The 26,077-nt window shown below is 38.7% G+C and overlaps 2 protein-coding genes across 2 annotated transcripts in view; one reads left to right on the top strand and one right to left on the bottom strand.

The window, feature by feature from the left end:
• si:dkey-112m2.1 (transmembrane protein 132C) overlaps positions 1 to 10,910 on the top strand; it is a 167,379-nt gene extending 156,469 nt beyond the window's left edge. The window contains exons 8-10 of the mRNA XM_033976328.2: positions 1,989 to 2,295; positions 8,077 to 8,268; positions 8,761 to 10,910. Coding sequence (XP_033832219.1) covers positions 1,989 to 2,295; positions 8,077 to 8,268; positions 8,761 to 9,825 — 1,564 coding nt within the window. The 3' untranslated portion in view covers positions 9,826 to 10,910. The remainder of the gene's footprint in view (positions 1 to 1,988; positions 2,296 to 8,076; positions 8,269 to 8,760) is intronic.
• LOC117379502 (WD40 repeat-containing protein SMU1) overlaps positions 1 to 26,077 on the bottom strand; it is a 218,067-nt gene that overhangs the window by 58,801 nt on the left and 133,189 nt on the right. The window lies entirely within an intron of this gene.

Raw genomic sequence — 26,077 nt, 5'->3', positions numbered from 1 at the left:
CCACACGGGGGCACTCTAACACTAATACCCACTAATGCCTTGTCACTGCTGCATCACATAGACTCGTGCACAGACGCTCCAATTTATCAAGGCAAACAAATCGAGTCTTTTAATATCCGGTTTCTCTTTGACAACAAATTGACAAAAGATCAACTATGTGAAAATATAAAAATGCCCTGTCATCACTATAGTCCAATAGTGTGCAGCCTTCACTCAGAACCATTAGCCCACTCATTACAGTGGGACACCTTGGTCGACCTGTCCCTCCCTGATACATGCGTGACATGTTCCTCTGTTGTGCCCCCGTCACTAATGTCACCTTAGTCATGATGGGGGCAGAATTGGCGTCCCTTCTCTGGTGTGGACTAAGGGCCAGGGAGAGGGGGAGGGAACAGAGGTTAGGAACTAAGCCAAGCCATTGGGCCACAGCATGTTAACCTGTCAGCCTGTTTTTCTGCCTGAGCGGCCATGCCTCATTAAACCTAATAGAGGCTGTCAGTGTCAGTCCCTGCAGCCAGCTGACTGTGCTGAGCAGTGCAGTGCTGAGAAGAAGAAAGGTGAGGGCGAGAGTGGAGCTGAAAAATACATCACATAGAAGTTGGGTTAGAAATGAATGAGAGAGATGGAGTCTGGGATGGCCACAGAACTACTGGGAAGACTAGGGGATACAAAGAAAGAAGTGTGGTTATTTGTCAGAACATAATCAAGAGCATTGTTGTGTACACCCACAGCTCACACCATCTCACTACTTATCGGTACTAGAGGATGTATGAAAAGTGCAGTGTGGTGTTATAAAAAAAAATATATAATTTTAGCAGTAGCCAGTACAAAACGGACACTAATACAACAAGAGAAACAAGCTGAAACTTTAGATCTTAAATTGCTTTCAGAAGTGAGATTGCTCTTCCTAGTCAAGAAAGCAGTGTACCTAATCGGAGGGAAAACATTCAAATAACAATGCTGAACTGTCCGATCAGGGAACAGCTAATGGTTCTTGATTGATATCTTTTGTGTGTTTGCTTTTAGCTGAAAATCTACAGACATCCTGTGAAATGTTGCCCTTTGAAAGAAATGAAAAGGAGGAGAGGTAGCAGTTTGTAAACGGCTTTAATGCGTTTTTAAAATGTGACTTTCCAGGGGTCAGGTCAGAGCCAGTCTGTAATAAATAAATAGACACTTTATAACCATTAGAGCCGTTAAAGGGGTTGAAAATCACGTCACAGAGCAAAATAATAAGGTGATTTAGGACAAAAACACTTTCTGTAATTATGTTTGATGCATAATTTAACTATTTCTGCTACCCATATCTGTAAATTCTAGTTTTGATATTTAATAATATTTAACTTACAATTTACTAACAAAACAACATTATCCTTTCATTTGCTATTTTAAATCACCAATTCCCTAAATGATTCCAATAAATCTATTGTTTTTTCTAATCTTATCTTAAAGTAGAGTATGCTGGTATGTGGCCTGTGCTGTTAATGTTTCTCTGTATATGGAATGGTCTCATGTGAACGCTCAGAACGTTTTGATTCACTCAGTGGCCGCACCATAGGACTGACTCATGATTGGCTGCAGGTGCGGGGATTTAGGTAGTGAAGAGATCAGAGAGTCCGTTTAGGATTAACCCAGCTGGATTTAAGCATTGAAACTGACAACCCAAGTAAGAGACTCGTTTCAACAAATTCTGCTTTCTGATTGGATAATTGTTCTGATTATATATAACAACTTGTCCAAGGTTTTTGTATTTATAATAAATAAATTAGCATTAGAATTTTTATCAGTAAGAGCTAGATTTGATCATGTTTACCTCATATCTGGGGATACAGATGGGTCACGTTTATGAAATTTCAAATCAAAATTGTACATACAGTTCCTTAAATATTGCACAAACTTAAAGCACCAACAAAGTAATAATGGCTTCCGTTGCAGTGGCCTTGTTTTACCCAGTGTCCTCTTGTTCCTCTCGGTGTGAATGGCATCAGATATGAGCGTGTGACAGATGACCAGGAGGAAGAGGCAGCAGACAGGGCGGAGGGCGGCTGTGTGCCACAGTACCAGAGCACCAGCGTGCGGGTGCTCACTCACTTTGTGGCAGAGGCTGCAGCCGCAGACAGCAGAGGGGCAGAAGAGGACGGCCCGGGACAGCCACACTTCCTGCTTGGCTCTGATTGGCAAGTAGAGGTCACACAGCTTGTCAAGGACTTCCTGAGAGTGGACCAGCCAAGTGTGGCTCAGCTGACGGACGGCAACGTCTTAATTGGGATGAACTCTGGTAGCACCAAAGTCAAGGTAAAAAGATGAGAAAAATTTAAGTTAATTTTTGTATTCAAGTTTCATTTATCATACATGCAATGAAGTACAAATATATTCCAGCAATGAATTACTACCCAGAATTCATGATAACTAAATTATTTTACTTTCCTTTTTTTCCTTTACCCCCATAGTGTAATACAGTGGCTCTCAAATAGTGGGGCGAGAAGCCGGGGGGGGGGGCGTGTATGACTCCTCGTATGACACTGTAGGACTGTACGCAGCGCGCGCACAGCAAAGAGCAGGAGAGAGCGAACAGATCGTGACACAGGGCAGTGAACAAGAAACACTTTTGCTAAAGAGACGCTATGGAAAACATTTTACCAGGGATGAAAAGAAAGGCGGATATAGACGGAGGTAAAGTCACCCAAAAAATAAGACGAGGAAGTCTGATGAAGCGTATTTAGCACTTGGCTTCACCGTGACTCCGGTGGGACACGAGGACAGACCGGTGTCTGCTGTGTCTGAAAATGTTGGCAGCGGAGAGTATGAAGCCAAATAAGTTAAGGCGCCTCATTACACCTCAGTCACGCTGATAAGACGCTGGAGTTTTTTCAGCATAAACGTGCCAAATATTGCCAACAATCATCCACTTTGTGAATGTCACTTAAACCAGCGAGCACCGAGCATAATGTAAGGTGGTGTACCAAATTGCTAAATTACTTGTTTTAATTTGATATTTATTTAATTTTAATGTATTATTTTGATATTTATTTAATTTTAATTTATGCATTTGATGTTTATTTAATTTAATTTTTCTATTTGATATTTAATTAAATTCCATTATATCATTTAATTTATTTTATTTTTTCAGGGGGGGGCGAAATTTTTTCTACTAGTGTGCACTTCCTGATTTGTGAAGGAAAAATGCTTTATTAATTAGGGTCAAAATGAGACTGCTGTGTGCTGTCTGTATCCAAGAGCTGCAGTCACTTTAAGAACTACCCAGTAATCACAATTTTACCAATTTAAATATTTAATTATACAGTATTTTAATATGTTTACTGTCACCTTTTCCCGTTTCCTTTGCAATTGGATACTAATTTGGCAGATTTACACCAGATGCCCTTCTGAACATACACTATTTTTTTAGGGTTTAGACTAGTGTAAACTTCATTATGACATCCTGTACCGTGCTCCACACATTGAGCTACTAAATTACTTTTCTTCAATATTTAAATTTATTGCACACCTGAATGAGATAACAAGATACAAAACTGTCATAGTAAAATACTTGTTTTTTACAAGCAGCTGTGTGCATAGACAGAGCTGGAGAATTCGGTGCAATGTACCGTTGTTCAACCAGTGAAAAGAGAGCGTTACAAAAGCAGCCATTGATTGCAGCCCGACACAAACACTTAGTGGATCATGCACTGACCGAGCTACATGCCTACGTGCCATGTACTCCAATAAAGGCCTCTACCTCCTCTCGGCTTTCCACACAGACACCAGGAGGATTCTGTTTATCCAGCCCTCCACCTGAGCGTCTCTACTGCCAGTACGCTCCCTCCGCCAGTGAACGTAAATTTGGCATTTACAAGACAGAGCAACACGCTGTTAAAGTAATGGCCTGGAATCATAATGGTGGTTTATGGCCAGAGATGTGTGCAGTCCAGAGCTGAGACAGATTCTGTGTTTATAGAGTGCTGTTAGCAGTGTCACTGGTCAGATCAAAGGAAATGAATCAAGGTTTGACATCACAGCACTGGAAAGGGATAAATGAACCCAAATGTGACAGGCTTTCAACTAAAGACAGGTGTATTTGAGGGGCTTTGAAATGAATTTTTCTTCAGTCGGTGTAGGCGGATTGAAAATATTGTCAGGGATGAAACATCAAAATCTTAAATTTGCTTAGAAAAGAGTGATTCCAGTGCTTTTGATTTCTATTGGTTAAAGACTGTTGGTATGGGCTGTATTCACTCGCACTAGCTCTGTACCTTGTTCATTAGAAAGTTAAAATGGTGATAGCTTTTGAAAGATAAACTAACTTTTCCAACGTGGACCCATTTTGGCACAAAGTTACTGATATCCAGGTTTTGCACAAGAATAACAATCAGTGAAACATGAATGGGTAGCCAAAAACACATAACCTACTTTTTCTTCTCAAAGGGGAGAGTCAAGAAGACTTCTCTCCAAATTAATGAACAATCGAAATGTTAATTACTCTAGTTGAATAGTTTTTAATGATTTGACATCCAAGTACTTGCTCTGAAAATGTCAGGGTTGTTTTCATGCCACTTTGTGTTGCCCTGCTCTGTTAAAAGGTTAACTCGTGAGGGGAATGACAACACAGTTTAAAGAGAGAGTATTCAGTCGTGAGAGGTTCAATAATAGACTAACAAAGCAGGGTTACAATCAGTTCTCTTTTTCTGGAATATTTTCCTTAACAATTGACCACAAGTGTGTCAAAGGTTAGGTAAAGAGGCAGCAATTTGTTTATATGTTCACAACAGACTTAACTGAAGCTTCTGGCTTCTGCAATGCTGATGGAAAGTAATGCTGATTTTTTTACTCCAAATATCAATTAAAACCTAATTCAGCCAACAAAGTTAAATTAGTTATGTATAACTAAATATGTTTTTTATATAATTCATATAGCAATATTTAGCTTTAAAATTAATTTATTTAAATGTCATCTATAAACCCTTGCACTAAATAGTGGCAAGCGTTCTAGCAAGAAATGCTGTTTTGACTATACACCAATGCCATATATAAGTGGTAATATGCTCAAGATTGCAGTGTTTTGTTGTTTGTTTGTTTTTTATTAGTGTTATTATAGATAAATTAAACATGACCAATTGTCCCTTTCCAACATCCAACGTTCTTGAGACGGATGTGTTCCGCTCCCACATGTGCCTGTTTCCACACAGTCTGCTCCTCCAGTCTGGATCCTCTACCCTTTACTCTTTCTGAAATGTCATGCTTATTCTTTTGATTCATCTGGACTAGTCAGATCTCTTCCCCTAACCCCTGTTGAAGTCCTTTGTCCAATTTTCCAAAGTGTCATGTCTCACCTCAACCCCATTACAGAGCGTGCAAAGCCCATACCCTAGGAGAGGGGAGAGATTCCTGCAGTGGACGTGCGGCCGGCGGTCCCTCTCTCTCACACCAGTTTGCAGGTGCTTCAGCCCACCTCCAGAGGGCAATTAAAGCCTCCCCAGACTGCCCCGGTCTATTCTGAGCTGTCAGAGTCCACTGCTATGATTCCTGTCCAAATCTCTCCAGGCCAGTGCTACGTGACCGCACACATTCCCCCCAAGCAATAGCATTACATGGTTTATTTTCCAGAGTTTGACAATTTCACTCTGTTGGCAAGAATAATAGTTTTAAAAGCTTTACCAGGGTTTAAGTTAGTTTTCTGCAAATTGTAAATAATTCTAGCACCACAAACAATTATACATTTCTCTTTGCATTATGTAATGTTTATGGTGGAGAGTTTTCCACCTGCTTTTCTCTATGGAGATGCTATTACTTTGTGTGGGATGTTCCAAGGTATGGCATTAAACACCAACACATTAAAATGGGGCAGCATTGTAAATTGTTAACCCACACTGCCTAGAATGGATGTGGTGTGTGAGAGTGACTGGCAGCCTCACTTCCATCAGTCTATCCAAGGGCAGCTGTACTTACTTACAGAGTATGGGAAGCATGAATTAACTCCATGTACCATTACTGTTACGTTGTTTTACATTATATTATTGGTCAACAGACCAAAACAAACCATATCATATCTTTCTATCACATGCACACATACATGGTTAATACAAGTATACTTTAGCCAAAGTATTTATTAGTGAATGAAATATTTTATGTTTAAAAGAATATTAAAGATTTATGTGTACCATAGCAGAAAAGAGAAGGCAATGAGTAAGCTGTTTTGTTTACTCTTGTGAATGTAGTTTTGGTCAAATAACTAGTAAGATCATAAAAATACTTCAAAGGTCTGATATGAAGCAACCACACTGTTTTCCTGCCAGTGATTAGGATTCTCAGTTCCTTTAGTTGGAAGTTGTGATTGTTCAGATGGAAGAATTTATGCAGCAGCAGTGAGGAGAGGGGCTGTGTGTGCAGACGCTGTACTCTCAAACACAATTCTGGCATGCTCTGGTTTTGGGGAAAGTTCAGTCCTTTCAGCAGTTCACCAGGGCTCGCTGAGAAGAACAAACAAAATGTGCTGCTGTGATTAGGTTTAATCCATTTTTTGCCAAACACAAACTAATTAAAAGCCCCCATACTTATCAACTTTTGTGAGAAAAGAAACTCCTTTGTTCAGTATATCAACATGACATACATGCAGAGTAACAAAGACCTTTAAGATGTAGGGCTGTATTTAAAGTGGCAGAGCATACTTTATTTATTTATTATTTTATTATTGTATTTAAACAAACTTGGTCTTAATCCACTACAGATAGTAAAAGCAGCTCAAAGTGAGACGATGCCTTCTCCATCTAATTATAAACCTTTTTTTTAATGTGTGGACCAGGAAGTGTGCTGTTAGCATACTAGTTGTTGCATTACTGTGAAACCCCATCTCTGCCTCTTAAATGTGTAAAAAGCATTTATAAACTCATTGCAGTAATTTATTAAGATGTGAGGCAGAAGTTTGCAAACAATTTAAAGTAAAGTGTAAGACTGTAAAGATCAGATACAGCACTTTCACCTTTGTGAGAAAAGACACTCTCTTGGGTAGTGTATCTACTCACAACGTGCATGTAGTTTTTATATTTAAATAACAAGGACATTTTACTGCATCCAAGGTGCTGGGTTATATTTAAAGATGCAACTATGGCTGTGTGGGAAGCGGAAAGAAGAAAGAGGTAGACTAAAAGGGAAGAGAGAAGAGGGTTGTACAAATGAGGCCGTGATGGGGTCTGGCAGTTGATTATGGCTGGTAAACGCGTCCATGTGGGGGAGTCTGCGGGACAGACTGCTGGCTTAATTGGAGTGGATGGGAGGGATTCGTGGTTCATAACAGGATGGCAACTATTTACATGTTTTCACCTCTGGCAATTTAAGGAGGTGCACTATTTGTAGGTTTGCAGAGTCCTAATATAAACTATTTAGCATAAACTTTCTTATTTAAGTCGGTTAAATATAACACACAAAAAATTGTAAAGTGGAAGAAACGGTGCGCTGTATCTTTGAAATATTTTGACATGCAGAAAATAGATAGTGCGAGTTTGTATTTTATAGGAGCAGTTTATTATTTTCTACCAACATGCTTTAACAGCAATGAATGCATAATGTAGATGGGTGAAGCAAGTCTGTTTACCGAGATATTTAATCCAGCTCCGTAAGGTTTGGTTACAAATGCAAAATGTGCATTCAAACTTAAAAGGTTGTAATATCCTCACATGACATACATTTTCACAGCATAAATCAACATACAGCATAAAGTATTTCCCCTGTTTAAGACTAATTTAAGGGCCAAGATATAAGCCCCCTTGTTTCTGATAAAGGTGATGTATTTGGCACAGCTCTATTCCTTGTGCTGGAATTGCGTAGAGTAGTTGTGCCTGTGAGCAAGACACCTCACCCACAGTGACTGAATGAATGTGTCACTATTATTGTGTATTATGTTGGCAGTCATCAGTCATCAATAAATTTGACTGACTGAGGAGTGAATCAGTTATTAACCAAACTCTAAACCAAGGATAAATGATTGTTGTGTCTACATGACTTTTTTAACCATATTATTGTGTTGTGAGGCATAGTATTATGCAATATTCTGTAAATACAACCTTTTCAACTGTTTTACAGGTGCTGTCGCCTCTGACGTCTTTGGTCCTGGGTGAGCGCACAGTCCGGGTGGTGGATGATAAAGTCAGTGTGACAGAGCTAGGAGTACAGCTGGTCTCTGGGCTCTCTCTGTCTCTGCAGCTCAGCCCCGGCAGCAACAGAGCCATCGTTGCCACGGCTACAACACAGGAGGTGATTGAGACGCTCAAGCAGGTACTAACCCCAATCATCTTTGTATTTATTGTTATACATTATTCTGAAACTCCAGAAGAAATTTGTCGCTGCTCAGGTCAATCTCTCATCAGTATCTGTGTACGTAATGAGGAGGTTTGATTGGAGTTTATGAATCCAATGATAATAATAGTAATTTCTCCTCTGTAATGATTTGGTTTCAAGAAGCTACTTTCTTGATTTGCATAACCAACGCTGAGCATTTCTGTTCATGTTCATTATAATTGTAAATGAGTAAGGCTACTCTTTCTCCCCGGAGACAGAAGAATGAACTTATATTCAGTCTATTTATCCAATTGTTTCTATAAGGCAGTCGACTGTAATTAAGATGCTCTGCTTCTAACCTGTTGCACATTTCGAGTCATTCTTATGCATATGAGAAAATTTGCAAATTATGTTATTTTGAGCATCATTTGCAAACTGGGTGAGGGCTGTTGTGCTCAGATCTGTTTCCTTTGTGTGCCTGTGTTTTAGGAGTCCTTCATCAGTGCTTGGCTGCAGCTCAGTGATGGCTCCATGACTCCTCTGGACAATTACAACCCTGCTCACTTTACTCTGTCGGCCACCTCTCTGGACCAGAAGGTGGTGACCGTTCAGCAGACAGAGGCCTGGAAGTGGCCCAGCATTGTGGCCAAAGGACAGGGTCAGGGTTTACTGGTCCGAGTCGAGATGAGTCTCTCTAAGCAGTGTCAGAAGGGAAAGCGCAGCACTGTCCTGGGGACTGGCATGGCCAATATTCAGGTGAGGTTGGGCCTGTCTGAGGAGTACAGACAGCCTGGGGAGAGGCGAACAAGGCCTGAGCCACCTTATTACGGAGGCTCCATTTCTGACATGGAAACTGGGTTAATCAACCGTGGAACTACAACCATGAGGGGCCAGGCCCCTGGGAGGCCTAATGGGGGCCGCCTGTCAGCAGACAGTGGAGCCCGGGTCCCCAGTGACTTCCCAGAGTATCCAGACCAGGCTGAGCAGCCACACAGCCACAGCACTGACGACTTACTACCATCACGCACCAGAGGTCTCACAGACCTGGAGATTGGCATGTACGCTCTGCTTGGCGTCTTCTGCTTGGCCATCATGGTCTTTCTCATTAACTGCATTTCATATGCCTATAAATACCGAAGCAAACAGCTGTCCATTGAGACACCGGAGACCATGCCCCACGCCCATGACTGGGTGTGGTTGGGTCAAGAGGAGGGCCTCTGTCTGCAGCAGGATGAGTTGGGTGGGACCCTGGAGGAGGGAAGCCAGCTCCTAAACGGGGGTTTACATCGCACTGCCAGCGCAGGGTGTGGCTCCAGTGGGAAGGATCATAAGAATGAGTCCATGAACTCTCCCACGACGAAGAGAAAAAGAGTCAAGTTTACAACCTTTTCCAATGTCAAGGCCAGTAATGGCTGTCCTGTGCTCAGCCCCTTAGCACTGGTGCAGACCAGTGAGATCAAATGGGTTTGTCCGGACATAGAGCTTGGGGACTCCAAGGATCTTAGGAACTACATGGAGAGGCTGAATGAGAATGCAATCAAGAATATTGCATAGGGGGTACTTTGCATTTGTAATAGAACAAAGGATAAACTCACCTGATTGCCTTCAGAATACAGAGGACGGTTCAGAGGGAGGCAACTCACAGTGACTAAAGGTACGGACATGTAGTACCTCACCACAACAGAACAGGGCCATTTAGCCTTTCCACAGCAGTAACTACAAACTTTAACCTGAGAGGATCTGCCACGTCATCAGAGCATTGTTAAAAGGAGAATTATAAACTTTCTATTGTTCCTTAAAATAAAGTATATTATCTTTGATTCACTTTTTTAATCCATGTACTTTTGAAACCATTGTTTACTGTTGTGTCTGTTGCTTTCTGAAGGCCTGTTGCTAGAATCGAGGTCTGTTGTAGATCAGATTCAGTCTGGGCAAAGTTTTCTGTCTTTCTGTGTGTTTAACAGCCACTCCAATGCCAGTATTCCAGTCATCATTCTACACCTGTTTGGGAGAAGAATTCAAAGCTTTTTTTCTATTGTATATAAGTGAGATTTAGTTTGATAGTGTTGTGTAAAGATAAATTTTGTAAAAGTGTTGTTGATTCCCTTTTACTTATTTTTGTTGCCTGGTCTCCACAAACCAGATCCATGCATGCTGTTATAGACGGGGCATGTCTGGTTTACAATTACAATGTATAGACATCAATGGAGACCTTTTACATTTTTTTATTACCATATAAAATGTTGTCTTTTTTTTAAATGTTAACATTTTTGTTGTGTTATGAATCGGTTTTCTTTATCTTATATAATTTAACCAACTGTTTGTTTGTTTTTTGTTTTTGTTTTTTTTTGTATTTTTGCAGTCAGATTCAACACAAATTCAACAAGATACTGAAAACCAATAGACAATCACTGTTATATCCGTCCAACATGCTCACTGACACTGTCCAGTTGACTAGAGCTAGTGTTCTGAATTACAATGTAAATTCTCCTCATTCTTTCTGAATGTTGGGTTACAAAAGAATACCAGTTGACTGTTCCAATGTTGACTTTATAAATTGTGTTCTAAAATTGTTTTCCCTATTGCTTTGAAACCTGGCTGCTGGACTAATTAAATTCGGAGTGACTCTTCTTCATCATATTTCTTTGTGCAGTTATTGGATTTTAATACATCTTCTGCCAGTGAGTATAGCTGTAGATTAGTCTTGTCGGGTGTTCTTGGATTTGTTCGTGGTATACCATTATCGTCATGCACAAATCACTTGCCAACTCATTTGAAGATGCAGATATCTAATAATATCAAACATAGCGTCTTATTTGTATTGTTATTAATTACATCTTTATTTGTAACTAGTATCTAAAAGTAATAATTAGATATAAGATTAGAGTAAAATTGATCAGTTGAGATTTACATGATTGCATAATTGCAAGATCTCTGGTTGTGATCAGAGGGATCAATGCCACAGATGTGCAGCATCTCTCCTGTCAGTCTACCCGAGGGCAACTGTGAAGTATCTTACCATTAGCTGTGGAGTCAATGGACAATGGGCCGAAAAAGCACTATAAATAAAAGACCATATACACAGTGTTATACTTTATATAATACACAGTGAGCTCCTCTTTATCATAAGAGTACCATTAATTGCACACAGGTTTAAGGCCAAGTGCACCAGTCCATTGAAGGGCTGGAACCCTTCTCAGACAATTAGTCTCTTCCCCAGGATCAGAGCTATGCTCTTCCAAAAGGGCAAGCTAATTAGAGATTACTGAGTTCAGTCTTATTACATGTTAATGTGGCATTTCCTATGCAATTTGTCTTGCCCACTTACTGTACCTTTGAATCTCTTACATGTAATTATGACCTAATTAGAGCAATCCCCAGGACCTGGAGACATACACACACTGGATATACACACACACACACACCCCCACACACACACACTCAGTGAGGCAAATAAGTATTTGAACACCCTGTGATTTTGCAAGTTCTCCCACTTAGAAATCATGGAGGGGTCTGAAATTTTCATCTTAGGTGCATGTTCACTGTGAGAGACATAATCTAAAAAAAAAAAAAAATCTGGAAATCACATTGTATGATTTTTAAAATAATTTATTTGTATGTTACTGCTGCAAATAAGTATTTGAACCTGAGAAAATCAATGTTAATATTTGGTACAGTGGAATTTGTTCTCAATTACAGAGGTCAAACGTTTCCTGGAGTTTTTCGTTTGCACACACTGCAGGAGGGATTTTGGCCCACTCCTCCACACTGATGTTCTCTAGATCAGTCAGGTTTGAGCTCCCTCCAATGATTTTCTATTGGGTTTAGGTCTGGAGACTGGCTAGGCCACTCCAGAACCTTGATATGCTTGTTATGGAGCCACTCCTTGGTTATCCTGGCTGTGTGCTTCGGGTCATTGTCAAGTTGGAAGACCCAGCCACGATCCATCTTCAGTGCTCTAACTGAGGGAAGGAATCTCGTAATACATGGCTCCGGTCATCCTTTACTTAATCTCCTGAAGAAATCTTTAGAAGAATAACAGCATACAAGAACATCAAAAATGCAAATATATATATATATATATATATATATATATATATATATATATATATATATATATATATATATATATATTCATTTTTTAACAGTTTAGAATGTTTAGAATATTTTATAGAATGTTTTGGGTTTTTTTTTTCTTTTTTCTTCCTGCTCCTGTCAGCAGCTCTTCACACGAGACACATTGTTCCAAGAGACACAATTGTTGTTTCTCATTTTGTTTTTACATTCAAGACAAATGTCTTAATAGTTTTTGTAAATCATTATTCAGATGTTTTATCAAAATGATTAAAATGTTCACATATGAGGACATTTTTGATTTACATTTTTTTTTTCTCAGAAACTACATAATGTAAAAAGATAATTCTTTGTATTTAGACTCATCAGGTCACAGTCAGCCCAAATAAAGAGAAATTAATAAAGCATCTCATGCAAGAGCTCGGGTCTCAGGAGGTTAATACAGTGCAGTCGTCCTGTCCCATGTGCAGAAAAACACTCCCAAAGCATGACGCTACCACCCCCATGCTTCAGAGTAGGGATGGTGTTCTTTGGATGGTATTCATCATTGGAATTAAGACCAAAAAGTTCTATTTTGGTCTCATCTGACCACATGACGTTCTCCCATGACTCCTCTGGATCATCCAAATGGTCATTGGCAAACTTAAAATGGCCACCACAAGTCCGGGCCATTTCGGACATGTGCTGGTTTAAGCAGGGGAACCTTCCGTGCCATGTATGATTTTAAATCATGAGGTCTTAGTGTATTACTAACTGTAACCTTGGAAACGGTGGTCCCAGCTCTTTTCAGGTCATTGACCAGCTCCTCCCGTGTAGTACTGGGTTGATTCCTTTCTTAGGATCATTGAGACCCCACGAGGTGAGATCTTGCATGGAGCCCCAGTCTGAGGGAGACTGACAGTCATGTTTAGCTTCTTCCATTTTCTAATAATTGCTCCAACAGTGGATGTTTTTTCACCAAGCTGCTTGGCAATTGCCCCGTAGCCCTTTCCAGCCTTGTGGAGGTCTACAATTTTGTCTCTTGTGCTCTTTGGTCTTGGCCATGTTAGTAGTTAGAGTCTTATGGATTTTATGGGGTGGACAGGTGTCTTTATGCAGCTAACCACCTCAAACAGGTTGTGTGTGTGTGTGTGTGTGTGTGTGTATATGTATATATATATATATATATATATATATATATATATATATATATATATATATATATTTAAATATACATATTTAAATATACATATTTAAATATACACTTTTTTTTTTTTATTTAACCTTTATTTAACCAGGAAAGTCCCAATGAGATTACTAATCTCTTTTAAGGGAGTCCTGGCCAAGACAGCAGCACAGTTACATTACATTACACACACATTTCAACACATCATAAAATGTATTCTTAAAAGCAATTAAAACAAATCAAACACAATCAACATATATATATATATAAAATAATGTGCCAGAGCAGCAAAAATGTGGATTAAGTAATTATACATGGAGATATGTGAAATACCCAATGATTTTCAATGTGTATATCGGCCCAAGTTGCACAATGCATGTCTATGAATACATTTCGGAAACCTCTGCTGTTTGGCCAAGAGGTGATGTGTCTATTTACGCTATGGACTGTGCAATCATGTAATCTCAATTATTACATCCAACAATTGCAGTTGGTTACATCATTGAGTCAAACTCATTATTTACACCAACTCAGTTCCAAGTGCATGCACATATTTCTGTGAGCGCAAAATTTGCAAGTGGTTGGAGTGGCCAGGCATTTGTATCTCACCACAACTGTGTGTGAGGTGTGAATGACTAATATAACGTGTGCTATTACATCAGTGCCTTGTTTTCGTGTAGGTCAATACATGTGTACAGCTGCTTGAATCCCTCCTCACACTATTGTGCTAATGTCCCAGCATACATTTCTCACACTGGACTCTGATTGCCTCTGCCCCACACCGCCTCTGCTGTCACCCTTCAGCCTACAGACCTGCACATGCTGCTTGTATAAAGTGCTTCTGGAATCGTAGGACCGCAGAGCTCCTTACTGACAGCCCTTGTCATGAATAATATAGCAGACCCCTACTATTACACTGACATCCCATATACGCTTATTCTATCCCCCCAAAAAATTACCTGCTGTTGCTATGCCAACAATTCTTGGCACCAATTACAATAGCAGTGTCACATATCAACATACACTCCCGACTACGATCGCTGCCGACGTGGACTGAAAAGTGACAACATGACAGGGCATGAAGAGAGAAAAGAGTGAGATTGGCCTTTACCAAACGTCAGCGCTCATTAGCTTTCCCTCTACGTATCTCAATTCAGCCTGGAAATCTTGGGTGAATTGTAAAACAAGGAACTGTATTAGTGAATCTTTTATAATTTGGTCATCATTCTAGTGTCCACCTTCCTGTTGTGGGCTGTAGGTGGCTACAACCTGTCAAAGCCACAGTATTTTTGGCTTGATGGTGAGATATACCCTGGGCAATATCCTATTCCTTTAGGCCTGACACAAAACAGAGAAGACAAGCACTCTCTGACTTTCGGGAGTGTAAATTACCAATTCGTCTATGTTATTGGGTAGTGAGAGCTAGCTGTGGGAAAGGATTGCATGTTTACAAGCCCAAAGCTAAGTGCTTTGAAAATCAGACTTGCAAACTGCCTTAAAATTGTCTTTTAATTTTGGTGACTAGGAATCAGCAATAAATTGCATAACAAATTGTTTTTTTGTTGTTTTTTTTTTTTTTTTTTTTTTTTATTTTATTTTTTATTTATGTGATTGCAGACATTGTATTTCCATGATTAAGTATTTGAAAGAACATTGGTAGAGTGGTTAGAGCCCCAGGGTTTCTACTAGGTTTCAATACTGTCTGAAGTCTGCTTTATTCTTATGTGGTCTTTCTAGTTAGTCCATTTTGATGCTACCAAGCATATAAACACAACTTCTAATGGATATGAATGCAAGAAAATGTAATACAATTTGTACCCAGGTTACCCGCAGTAGGTTCTACCACTCAACATCACAAGAATAAAAACGGCCTGTTTGTACAAACCAGGTCATGCCATTAATTTGCACCACATTAAGTTGGAAACAATGAGTTTGTCCACAAAGGTGCTGGTCTCTGTATTGTTCTCATTTGTGTGTACTCTGGCTGTTGAGTTGTCCCCTAGCATAGTGCAGCCCTGTTTGTCACCAGGCCGCCGCAGATAAACCTCAGAAAAATTACCCAGCATGCACGGCTCCGTACATGCGTCTACGCGCTCCCAGGTGATTTATGACTTGGACGTGCACAATTAAAGCGGCTCCGAAGGTGCTATTGTTTTCTTTATCCTGCTGACACCAGAGCACTCCTCTAGGTGAGGCCAAGGGAGACAGTGATTAGTGACTTGGAATAGGAAACATGTTGAATAAATAAAATATAATGTGCCTTCAGCTAGCCAAGTAAAGCTAGTGGGATGCTAACACATACAAATATAATCATACAGTTTGCTATGTGCTGTTAATCTTTGACAGCACTTGCAGCACTGGCATTATTAGGATCTGAGTGAAGATGGGTCTGGGGATATGAACATAACTATATGCACAAATGTGATTTGTGCACTTATCAGGCTAAACAATATAATCCCTGTGGGAGATTATCTGGTGCAAATTTGCAGGTGATTTGAGTGAACAGACAATCTGTTGCTCAAATTTAGATATGTTTTGTCTTATCTAAGTTAATGATTCATGCACACAAGCTAATATTGCTACTGCTGAATACTACGGTAAACTAATAGCACCAATGATTTAAACTAGAAAAAAAATGTGTTTGAATGTGTTTCTGACATCAAGGTAATGGTAGGTTTAAATTAACTTGATGTTGTACACAGCCCCTGACATGTGTCACGTCAAAACGCATTTGACTAAGTTTTAGAGAGCACTGAATGGGATCTTAGATGTATCCATTGATAGAAATTGAGGGAAAACACTGCACTACTACTACACTGCATAAAATCACACTAGTTCTGCATGGAGTCCCTGTGGAGCTGGTATGCTGGTCTGGTCATGAGGACAGGGCAGCAGCTGTTGGACCTCCCCTCCGCTCTGTTCCTCTCACTGGAGTTTCTTTACTGTTTGTTTGATGTGTGCTGATATTTGTGTTTTGGGCCTGTGTTTTCCCACCTCCTGCGGGGGTTGTGTGTTCCCTGGTCCCTGAAGTGATAATGATGGCTTGCTCGCTGCCTGCTTTGTTCTTCAGCACAATGGCATGACAAGACCAACAGCAAGAATTGTGGCTGCTAATAACAAAAGTTGAGAAAAAAGGGAGAGAAAAGATTTGGCAATAAAAACAAGCGCAAATGGATGCAGTGGCAGTTGTTAAGTTGTAAGTTACTGTTCACAGTGAGAATTGCATGCCTAGGCAGTGGCTGATACTGAAATAACTTTGCTTTACTCTTCTGTCTCTGGCAACCATGTAAGATTATGTAGATCTTTTATACTCTGGAAAATTAGGTCCTATAAATACTTTTAGATTCCTTATTTTACAAGTAAAATTAATTCAGTGCTGACACCACCATAGAGGGTCCGTCTCATCCACTCCTTGTTCAGTTAAGCGCTGAAGTGGAGCACTTAAAATAAAGCAAAAAAATAATTGCTACTATAGTTTTCAAACTTAGTGCTTGGGAAAGGAAAACAGCCCAAGTTCGTAAAGTTACTCAAACAAAACACAGTACAACTTCTGGTATGAAGAACAAAAAATAATAACAATAAAAATATAACATAATGCATAACATAAGTTTTAGAATCACCTTTTTTTAAAATTAATTATCCAATAGCATTTTATATGTTCCAAAGTTGGGTAGTACTAAGTTACATTTATTCGGTTACATTTACAGTTACATTAACAAAAAAAACTTTTCTTGTTTGGCAGCATAAAATTGAGTATTTTTATTGAAGTACTAGTATTTATTCACATACTTGAGTAAAGGTTATGGGTACTCTTCCCACTGTGAGTAAGTCTACAAGTGACAAAAGTTTTATGTTGAAAATATTAAATGATGTGAATATTTGTGTTTCTTGCAGATATGGTTTAGTTTGTGTCCATCTCTTTGAAATTTAGAGTTTTTGATTTTGTGCATTATTTAATGTGTTGTCCTTCCAATTATATCCACTTCAAATTATAAAGCAGGTGTTACATCCTAAAAGTTATGCTTTAAATTACTTTTCTTGGACCAGTGCTTTTAATCCATTCACTCTTTAATCCATTCATTGAATAGCCTAACCACCTTAAGCTAGTATCATCAATATCTAATGCTGCAAATACTTGTTTCCTGTATTAATCATGGCTTGTCCTGTCATTTATCACATGACTTGTTCTGGATTGCCACCTGTGACACCTCACCTCTGTACAGGGAAATGTAACTCTCTGTAAATAGAGGTCACAAACACACTGTGCAGGCCAAAAGAAAACATGGGGCTGAAAGCTGACATCCCTCTGTTCGGGTTGACAAGGACAATTGCCATCGCAGCACTTGACATTTCCTCAACATCATCAAGTGGAATTCACCGTTTTACTGAAGAATTTCATGGAGAGAAATAAAACTTACATAGAGTTGCAGTATTGAGCCACTATATTGCACAGGGGACAAGTGAAGCCAAAAACGATACAAGAGAACGACCACTGAATGAACATGAGCCAGAAGTGAACAAATCACAAATAATGCCACACTCTGACAAACTCTCTTGCATCCATCCGTGAGCTCCATCTGTTAAAGCTATAGCAGGCACCAGACAGCAAATTTGGACTTCTGTTTGGATACAAAACACTCTCCAAATATCATGCTGTCTGTCTGTTAGATATTCAAAAGTATATTATGAGGTTAAGCTCTACGACTTGAAATATAACAAATTACCTTATTTTTTCCTGCATGGCTATTCTGGCCTGAGTTACATGCTATAACGGGTTGTTACATGATTTTGCATTTAGGTTGCATGTTATTACAGAGTTAAATAAGTTGAGGCAGTGACCTACCAGAAAACTGTCAGAACTAAAGAAGCTACCTGGATGAGTGGCAAAACCTATTCAACTTTTATCCAGTTGACAGAATTCAATTTACTTTTATGGTGAAATCTACCTGGAGTGATTATACCTACATATGTTATTGCAGGGTGTTACAAAATGTTATATTCGGGTTACATGTTATTACAAGTTATTACACATTGCTACATTTGGGATCCATATTTTTGCATCTTGTTAGTGTTACATTTGGTTTACACTTTATAGTTATTACAGCATGTTAGAGTGTTACATTAGGGTTGCATGTTAGTGTGCAATGTTGCTTTTGGATTGAACTTCATTACCGGTCATTACTCAGTGTTACTTTAGGGTTATGAATTACTATAGACAGTGTTACATTTGGGTTACATGGTATTACATAGTGTTGCACAGTGTTACATTTGCATTACATGTTATTACGGAGTGTTACAGTGTTACATGTGGGTTGTGTGTTATTACAGTGTGTTAAACAATGTTACATTATGGTTATATATTATTGCAGTGCTTTAAATGATGTTACATTAGGGTTATATGTTATTACAGGTTGTTACGCAGTGTTACATTGGAGTTATGAGTTTCTGTAGATTGTTACAGTGTTACATTTGGGTTATATTTTACATTTGGGTTACATTAGGGTTATATGTTATTACAGGTTGTTACAGTGTTACATTTGGGTTTCATAATATTGCAAATTGTTCCATAAATTGATTGAATTTGTTTACTTAAATAGGGAAATACAGTGTGTCAAGCATACTGTAAAATCGTTACTTTTTTACCACCATGCTGTTAAGTGGAGTCAGATTGTGTGTGTCAGGAGAGGCGAGGCTCCTGTGCACTGTCAGCCTTATTTTCACTTCATCTCAGCCTGGCCATTTATCAAATTACTGCCTGTTTCTACAGCTGACAGGAGACATTACCAAACCACTAAGGAGCAGAAGAGCTCTTTAGCGTAGAATCGTGTGCTCTGGCCTGCAAATAGGTGCATCTTCCGCCATTCCACAAACCTGCTGCCCTCCCATCTGTGGGTCTGTCTCCTTACCTAAATCTCTATACAAATATTGCCAGTGTAGGTTAGGGCGCTGTGGAGGGGGAAGTGGATGTGTAAGATGGAGATTGTGTTTGGGATGGGGGGCTGTAGTGTGGGAGAGATTCTGGCAGGCCCATTATCCCGATGCTGTCAGCCTGTCTGCTCCTCTGCTTTAGACCCACTCTCAAATTCAAACATAGGTCTGCTCCCTTTTACCTATCTGCTCCTCTCTGTCAGGGTCAGGAATCAGTGGCTGCTACCAATACAAAATCTGCTGGACTGACTTGAAAGTAAATACGCACAGATCCTTCAATAGTTTGTGAACAACATAAGCTGCCTGTGCTGCATGCTGTCAGATTGAATGTGATGTTCTGTCAGAAGTTGTGACTTTATTGGTTGGGCTTACCTCAGCTATGCAGCAATAATAATAATAATAATAATAATAATAATAATAATAATAATAATAATAATAATAATTTGTAGTAGTAGTAGAAGTAAAGTAATGTAGTAAAAGTTGTAAAATAGCTTTAAAATTACAAAAAAAAGAAGAAACATTTGCCCCTTAATTGCATTTTAAATCTTACTTTCTTCTGGGACATGTCTGGTACATTCAAAGGCAGCCAAGTCACTGTAGCTGTGACACACTGCTCCTCGGGAGGTTTGTCTTCAAGCTCCTCACAAATAATTTGGCAGCTCTATCCTCAAATATCTTGTGTTTACTTTTGTTTTACTCTAACAGTAGACCAAAGTTAAACAGCAATGTTATCCTTAATTGTAGAAAATCATTTTCTGATAAACCAGAACTACACTGGAACCAAACTAATCCACATTACACCTAAAACTGGACACAAACCAGGACTGAGTGTAAACCTTTAATTTACCAGTGAGAATACCTAGACTTTGTTTTTCTAAACCGACATTGAGTCCTTTTAAAAGGTTGCTGTATATTCAAAAGGACTTTTCTGCAGTGAGTTCCTCCGTCTGACAGTGCTCTGACTTGTCTGTGACTCAGCTTCTGATGAAGTCTGTAATTGAGGGCAGAGAGTAAACAGATTACTGATTCAATTAACCCTATACAGAGGGCACTCCTTCGACATTAAGCCTCCACTAGGAGCCTCCACAGTTCTGAACTAGATATAGGCCTAAATCAGCTTCTTCAGCAAAAAGGACATGTTCCCGGGCCCGATAAGCTCAATTAAAAGTGTTAAATGTGAGAATAATTCTGGCTGCCATTTTAGCTGCTGTCTGGGGATGGCAGCAACAGAGAAATGTCATTTAACTAGTGTAGAGAACAGGAGCAAGATTAAGAGACCCTTAGAGACTGAGGAAGCCGCCACAGCAGACAACTATGAATCACAGCCCACAGAGGCCTAGAGTGGCTTTAAATGCAACACTTTTATATGTGCCAACTATTAGCACCTTTCTCCTATGAGCACTGGTACTGATGGCTCATGAGACTGGGAAAGGCCAAAGTCACATTTTCAGATGGACATTATAATGAAGTCAAATTATATAATGTAATTTGGGTTTTCATAGATTTACTACGATAAATTCTGATTACTATAATATGGAAAATGTTGATATGATCTTATGCTTTATTAAGCTGCATTCTTTTTCTGCAGTAATAAAGAGTATTCATATAAATCTAACCTGCATTGTAATAGTAATAATAATTATACTTTATTTTGCTTGTGAATCCAATTGTTAGTCATAAACAAACTCTAATCATTTATCCAATTTCCAGGCCTATATGTAGTATTGAATATATAATGACTATATAATATTTCATAACTCTCTTGACAAAATGATTTCTACAATAACCAATTGCTTTAAAATGTATACAGGTCACAAGCAGAAAGTATAAAAATAAACCAAAAGATTGCAGTCCTCTGGCTCTGATTCCACTCTGACTCACTTCAATCTCATCTGAATCTTGGCTCGAGAGCAAAGAGGCATGTTTGTACAAATTAGTGCTGAGCTGTAAACCTGCCTTAAATAAACTACAGCCCTGCCTCCTCCTGACTTCTGTCTCTTGCTCTCCTTCCACCCCTGGAGAACCAGACCAGAGGCATGGTGAGAAGTACTACTACTACTACTACTACAAAGTATTATTATTATTATTATTATTATTATTATTATTAGTAGTAGTAGTAGTAGTAGTAGTAGTATTAGTATTAGTATTAGTATTAGTATTAGTATTAGTATTGTTGTTGTTATCATCAAAACAAAGCTCATATTTAACAGAGCTTCAAACAGAGCAGTGCCTCTATTTAGCATCACACCCCCAGAGAATGTTGATGACAACTGCAAAGTATCAATACTAAATACTGAATACTGAATGAAAGAGTATTCTGAAAATGTATTTTTTGTATGAATTAACTACTTCCTAACACTGAATATATGACTTCTCAGTAGTTAATAGAATGTAATCTTCTCCCTTCTATTTTGCTCTATGGTCTTCGAGTCACTTCCCTCTGCCTCTCACTGCCTCTCTCTCTGCTGCTGACTTCAGTCGGAATCGTCTTTGAACCATCTGCTCCAGAGACTCCAGTGTAGGGAGACAGAGCAGGACCCAATGCAGCCATTCTGTTTATTCTCCATCCAGATGCTAGTGCCTGCACCACCATCCTCATCAACACCATCAACACCTCTGCATAAAACGCACCTCTGCATAAAACACACAGATGCTGGCTATAAACATGAAGCACTGACCCCAGGATCTGCAGTTAATTTCACGAAGGTCTCGGAAAGCTCACAAAAGGAATGAAGCCATTCCAAATGTAATATTTTCTAAAGAGTTTTCTGGAGTGGCTTTGTTGGTTTTGTATTTATGCATTGTTTTCCTCAAGAAAAAATGTGATTTTCGAAGTGTCAGCTGTAGATTGACTGTGAGAATAACGGCAGACTCCCAAGGCCAACTGGAGGATCAGGTCAGCGTCAAACACAATGAAAGCAATTCTGCACATGAATATGGAAATGACTAACTTCTCTCCTCATAAGACTTTGGCATGTGCTCTTTTGCACACTCAGTGAGGTGACCAGTTCACACAAAGTGAATGACATATACATGTACATATATACAGAAGTTTTAGTACTTTCAGTGAAATATTTTTAATATATTTATAAAGGAGTATTTTGTCACTTTTTTGGTGGAGGGTCTGCACCCCTGCTTGTCACTATGGAGATGTTATTGCTTTGTCTGCAATGTCCTGTGGTGTAGCACTAAATGTATTTATCTTAATGAAGACAAGCAGGTGACGCCACCAGTCAAATCTGTGGAGAGGCTACACAGTTTTTCAGTGTGTTTTTAAGATGAAAAACTAGTACATAAATAAATACAAGACAGATGAGTTTAATACCATACTCTATTCCAAATATTAAAACTCAATCTTATATGGAGATATTGAGTATTTAGCATTTAGGAAAAATGTCCTGTTATATCAGTAGTTATTGATCAACCTGTTCACGTTTGAAATTGTTTGAATGTGAAAAAGAAATATTCTGTGTCCATATATCACTGTCATTTCAACAAAGGGTTATTTTTTAAATGCACTGTGATTTGGTTTTAGAACAGAAAATAGCTGAGAGATCTCCACACTGAGGAGCTGTCCATGGTACTCATCATATTGACAGTAGTCAGAAGTGTTCTTTCTGCTAGTGTTGCATGTATCAAGGTTCTGTCTAAGATACTTTCACTCTGCTAAAGAACTGTCCAATGCATAAGACTCTTAATTATAACACCACAAGTAAAAGTATTTTGCAAAGGTGCACTATGTAACTTTTCTGGTAGAGAGTCCAGCACCTGCTTGCTATTATTGCTATTCCCAAAATGTTGAACCTAGCAGAATGTAGAAAGTTAATGGGTATTGGTGGTCGTCAAAGGGGTCAGTGGTGAAGGTTGGCAGCCTTGCTTCAGTCTGCCCAGATCAGCTGTGGCTACAAGAGGAGTACTGACGTGCTGTCAAAACTACTAGAACTCACAATGTAGTCAGTACAGTTCTAGTCTGCAGAGAACTGTCCAAGGTACTGAAAACTATACATTTTTCTTAGGCAATGTAAAGATTCTACAAAAAATGTATAAAATATTTTACAAAAGTAAAAGTCATTGGAAATTGTAGTTGCTTTTTTCCACATTTGCTACTTAAAGGAGCACAATGTAACTTTTTTGGTACCAAGTCCACCATCTACATCTGCACAGTATGACATTAAATGTACTGATCTTGCTGGTAAAAATCACCTTTGCTTTCATATTGTGAGCAGGGTTGCCTCTTTAGAGTGTCACCTTTTATTCTTTTTTTTTTTAAAGAAATAGAAAAGTTTAAACCCATACTGTGCAACATTCCAGGCAAAGAAATATTATCTCTATGGAGACGAGCAGTTGGCAGACCATTCAGAAATGTTACATAGTGCCCCTTTAATGGATGCTATTAGCTACTTCTTTGTTTCTCCGTTGCCATGTTTGTTTTCATATTAAAGTCGCCGTGCGTTGCTGACAGATGGCTGCCTCTTACTGTCCACTCCTGCCATTCTACGAGCTCAATCACAGCCAAAAGCTCCAGTCTGAGAACAAAGAGCACTGCTGATGAAAACACTGAGACAAAGAGAAATATGAGCCAAGCCAACTGGTAAAACAGTGCATTTACACAGCCACCAAGCCTGTGCGAGGAGAAATTAACTTTAAACAAAGGGACAGAATTCAAATACAGTTTTTGTACAGCTCCAGAAATGTTACCAGCTACTATTTGGCTTTTTACAAACCAAAATTACAAAACTTTTCATAATTTTCTTCAAGTAATTTGTGTGTTTCTTTATTTTACTTGGGAAATGTTCTTTTCTGTCATACAGCAAAAAGTGCATTGCATTGGTTTGAGATTTTAGGCCTCTTGCTATCATTAATGCGGAGTTGCATTTAACATAAATCTTACATGCTCTATAAATAATGTTGTTTTTTATGTTAGTTTTCTAGTACTATTTTAATCATTTATTTTTAATGAATTTGTGTTCATTGATGGGTTTCAAATAACACTACATTCTATAGGCCAATAACATTTAATATACCGGTAGATGGGGGCAGCTAAACCTCATTGTTAAAGGCAGATTTTTGTAGTAATGCAGTGTATTCTTGAGTCTTGAGATCATATAAATGATCAACTTTGTGAATTTAAGATATTTCGTGATAAAGTAGAGTGTATCCATAGGAAAATCTCCCCCACCAGGGAGTATGATATAATCACATTTTACAATTGTAAACCACCAATTGTAAACCACAAGCCTGATCTGGAACAGTTTAGTCATTTAATCGGGTCCAGTGACTTACTGTTGAAAACTGCTGAATTTATTAGCCCTATCTGTTTTCACTGTAACAAGCAGTGGTATTTCAGTCATGCTTTCAGTTATGCTTTTTTTTTTTTTTTTTATTGAAAATGGCTACAAAACAATGTTTAACCAAGCATGCATGAGTCTACTTCTTTTTAAATAAATAAAGTACAACTTTGATTAATTACCATAATGGTTAAAAGCTCATAAAAGTTGCCCCTTTAATGAACAGAAGCAACACTAGCCACATCTTGATATCTTAAAATGTTCATATTATTCCTAGATTCAAATGTGAGGGGGAATGGGCCAGTAATATCTTTGTAAACCCATGAACGTAAGTAGAATGGTGAGCCCTGGGAGCAGTGGAAAGCACTAATAGCATGTGCTGTAGTGGCCTGATGAGGGCTGAGCGTGTTTCAGGTTAATGGCCTCACAGGCAGACTTAAGCGAGAGGGCAGGAGTCACAGTTAAAAGCCCATTGCACCAATTGATTTACTTTACTTTTACTTCAATACAAGAAGCTCTTTATCTTCAATGGTCTTCAAAAACAAGGACTGGAGAGGCCAGGGTTTGCACAGAGCAGTTGGTTAATGAGTAAACGTGCTCTCATTCAACAAGTGTACATTTACTTCCCTTGGTTTTTTGATTTTATGATTTAAAGGTGCACAATGTAACTTTTTTTAGTGGAGGGCCAGCCAGGTGACTGTTTCCATGTAGATGTTATCACTTTGCCTGAAATGTTTCACAGTATGGCATTAAATTTAATCTTCGTGGAGACAAGAAAGCAACGCTGCCAGACCAAGCATATGTCCAGTCTGTGAAGAATGCATGCTTTTCAGTGTATTTCTGAGCAATAAAAACACTTGTAACTAAATAAATGCAAGATAAAGGCATTTCATTAACTACTGCTGAACATTCTAGGCAAAGTGATACATCTGCACGAAGACAAGCAGGTGACAAAAGCCACGGCAGAAAATGTACAGAGTGCACCTTTAAAAGATGTTGACAATGTTGATGATTTTTTTTTTTTTTTTTTTAAAGCTCTACCTTGCACAAAAATACAATAGTGTTTTATGCATCATTTGTCCCTGAGATAAATAGATATTTTCCCTTTTTATTTGTAGTTCATCAATCTACTTCCCGGACAAGGGCAGCAGATGTGACATACAAAATAATTCCATAACTGTCACCTAGCAACCATAATGTTAACAAGGGCCAAAATTTTATTTCACAATAATTAGATTAATAAGAACAGATGACCTTTTAAGCTGCCAGAAAAATGCCATCCTTGTGTGTAAATTGTCTTGGATTTGGGGTGCAATTTACTTTTCTTTTTTTTTTTTTTTTTTTTACATAA

Source organism: Periophthalmus magnuspinnatus, chromosome 12 (assembly GCF_009829125.3).
Source record: "Periophthalmus magnuspinnatus isolate fPerMag1 chromosome 12, fPerMag1.2.pri, whole genome shotgun sequence".
In the NCBI taxonomy this organism is placed as follows: Eukaryota; Metazoa; Chordata; class Actinopteri; order Gobiiformes; family Gobiidae; genus Periophthalmus; species Periophthalmus magnuspinnatus.
This window is presented reverse-complemented; position numbering and strand designations above follow the sequence as displayed.